Source organism: Capsicum annuum, chromosome 9 (genome assembly GCF_002878395.1).
Source record: "Capsicum annuum cultivar UCD-10X-F1 chromosome 9, UCD10Xv1.1, whole genome shotgun sequence".
NCBI lineage: Eukaryota > Viridiplantae > Streptophyta > Magnoliopsida > Solanales > Solanaceae > Capsicum > Capsicum annuum.
Genome location: NC_061119.1, coordinates 186,883,751 through 186,886,092, shown reverse-complemented (window position 1 = coordinate 186,886,092; position 2,342 = coordinate 186,883,751). Strand labels below are relative to the sequence as shown.

The 2,342-nt window shown below is 34.0% G+C and overlaps 1 protein-coding gene across 1 annotated transcript; it reads left to right on the top strand.

Moving 5' to 3' along the window:
- Positions 1–336: 336 nt before the first annotated feature.
- On the top strand, positions 337–1,495 carry LOC124887293. Its single transcript, XM_047396713.1, has 2 exons — positions 337–465; positions 1,033–1,495. The coding sequence occupies exon 2, from the start codon at positions 1,041–1,043 to the stop codon at positions 1,437–1,439; it is 399 nt and encodes a 132-aa protein (XP_047252669.1). The 5' UTR covers positions 337–465; positions 1,033–1,040; the 3' UTR covers positions 1,440–1,495.
- Positions 1,496–2,342: the final 847 nt, after the last annotated feature.

The window sequence follows — 2,342 nt, the reverse complement described above, 5'->3', positions numbered from 1 at the left end:
TGAAAAAATAATTTTATCTAAAGAAGAGTCTTTTAATAAAGGGTAAAAAGTTCAAATCATTTTCCTAAAAGTTTTCACACTTTTAAGATATATTATAGATATAGATATAGATTATATATATTATAGATACAAAATAGAATATTACCGGAAGATCCACAACTCCAAATTATCATGAATTAACCTTTTAACTTCTTTTTCTCTCTTTTACTTTAACAAACGTTGAAAAAAATAACAAAGTAAAACGTTGTTTGGTAAATGGGAATTGGGGTATTTCCGAAGACTGAACCGGTGCAGACAGTTAAATGGTGTCACTTCCAATAGACACATCGTTCGGAAATTTCATTTTAAGTACATAATGGACATCATTTCCTTCCTTTCGTCCATTATATTATTCAATTTTAGTCCAAATTTAATCTAATTCACGTTTTTTAATATATTGCTTGTCAAGGGTCTTCAAATACAAAGGTGTAATTTCTTCATTCTTTTTCATTTCTTTTTCTTTTCTCCTTTCCCCCTCATAATAACATATAGGGCATCTATTATGTGATGGAATTATGCACAGTAGATCCGAAAGCTTTAGAATTTGCCAGAATACGATAGCAAGTGCGTACTAGATATTTATAAAGGAATACTGGAATCATAACAATCGTAAAAAATGATAATCAAAACCTGCACACATATTATGTTTGAGTGGCCGAGGCTAGCATGTATGATTGTAGTTAATTTGTATAATGCAATCAGAATTGTGAGCTCGTGGCTAGTGTACTGTCTCGTGAAGAGTCGAACAATTTCCATTCTAGTAACAATCTTCATCATTGCTCCAATTTCTTTGAGTTTCCTTTCTTAGTAATTGAACTTCATTACAGTTTCTAACAAGTATATTCAGTTTCTTCAATAACAAGATTGAGTCCAGTATTGTGATCTAATGGTAATTTGAAGTTACATTGTAATAATTGACAATTTATCGATTTCCAACTACCACTTTCTTTTTATTTTATTAATTAACATATTTGAGTTCAATACCATTTTCAGGTTAAAATATGGCGGACCAGAGCAGGGAGATTGATCTGAACGAGGATATTGATCTGAACAAAGAGTATGATATGGCCGAGAGAATTATCTCATTGGAGCACATAAACCATTTGTTATTGGAGAAAGTTGACAAGTTAGAAACTAATCACAGAGTTGAATTAGAAGCCAAGGAAATGGAAATTAGGGGCCTAAAGCGGAAGCTTGAGGATTACGAAAGCCGATGGAAAATTCAGATGGATTTGCTTTGTACGCTGAAGAACGATTTGGCGGAGAGGCCAGCTAATGAATTGCTAACTAAAGATTCCGAATCGGAGAGAAAACTGAAGATTCAGGACAATGCCATTTCCCAAAGCCTTATCAAGAACGAACAAGTTGGTGGGTCTTCTGACGTAAATAAAGATAATTGATGTGCTCGCGTATTTTGTTATTATTACTCCTCCAGGAGTTCTGTCGACAATCGTGTTTTTCTCAAGAGAGCATTCTTATTGAACTATGTCTTGGATAGGCATGTAGTTGAGTTTTTATTGAACTTAAATTATTGAATGTTATGCCGTGTCGATTTATAAACTTCATATCTTTACTGGATATATATCATCGGAACTCTACTTGTGTTCTATGTATACCATGTTTTCGTTCTAGAAAACTAGGATATTGCGGTTATAAATTTATTTTGGATCATTCATGTATAAAATTAGTAGTAGTCGACACTTTAACTAATCGATCGATGATAATAAAATCCCTAACAGTGAATTTCGATGCAACCTTTGGATCACTAGTCACATTTACCCACTTTACACGTCCAGTAGTATTTGCACCTACTCCTCTATTCATATACTCCAGAAAAAATGGATGAATTAGGGGTTTATTAATAACCCCAATCCATATTTTAGGATTTATTAGAAGATCGATGTCACTTTGCATGATCACTGTTCTGGCAAAGCTGTCCCATGGCCATCCTAGATATGTCGTCGTAACATTTTTACTCAATTCTAGAGCTGCTTTTGTAGTACAATTTTGCTGCACGATTCCAATTGGGTCATCCTCTTTCCTTTTTTCTATGTTGTGATTGTATTTTACTGTCCAGGAGTTGGCATGCGCACTTCAGTGATGCAATTTTGGAACACCACAATTGCATCACCGTATATAAAGTCTATGGTGCCCAAAATGTAACAATCCCCGTACAATTGAGTGCCGAATTTCGTATACAGGATGTCTTGATAGTCTTGGAAACAACACCGATAAAAGCTATGTAAATATGTAATTAGCATCTGCTCTTAATGCTACAGCTTGTTTCTTCTCTGGTTCAACTT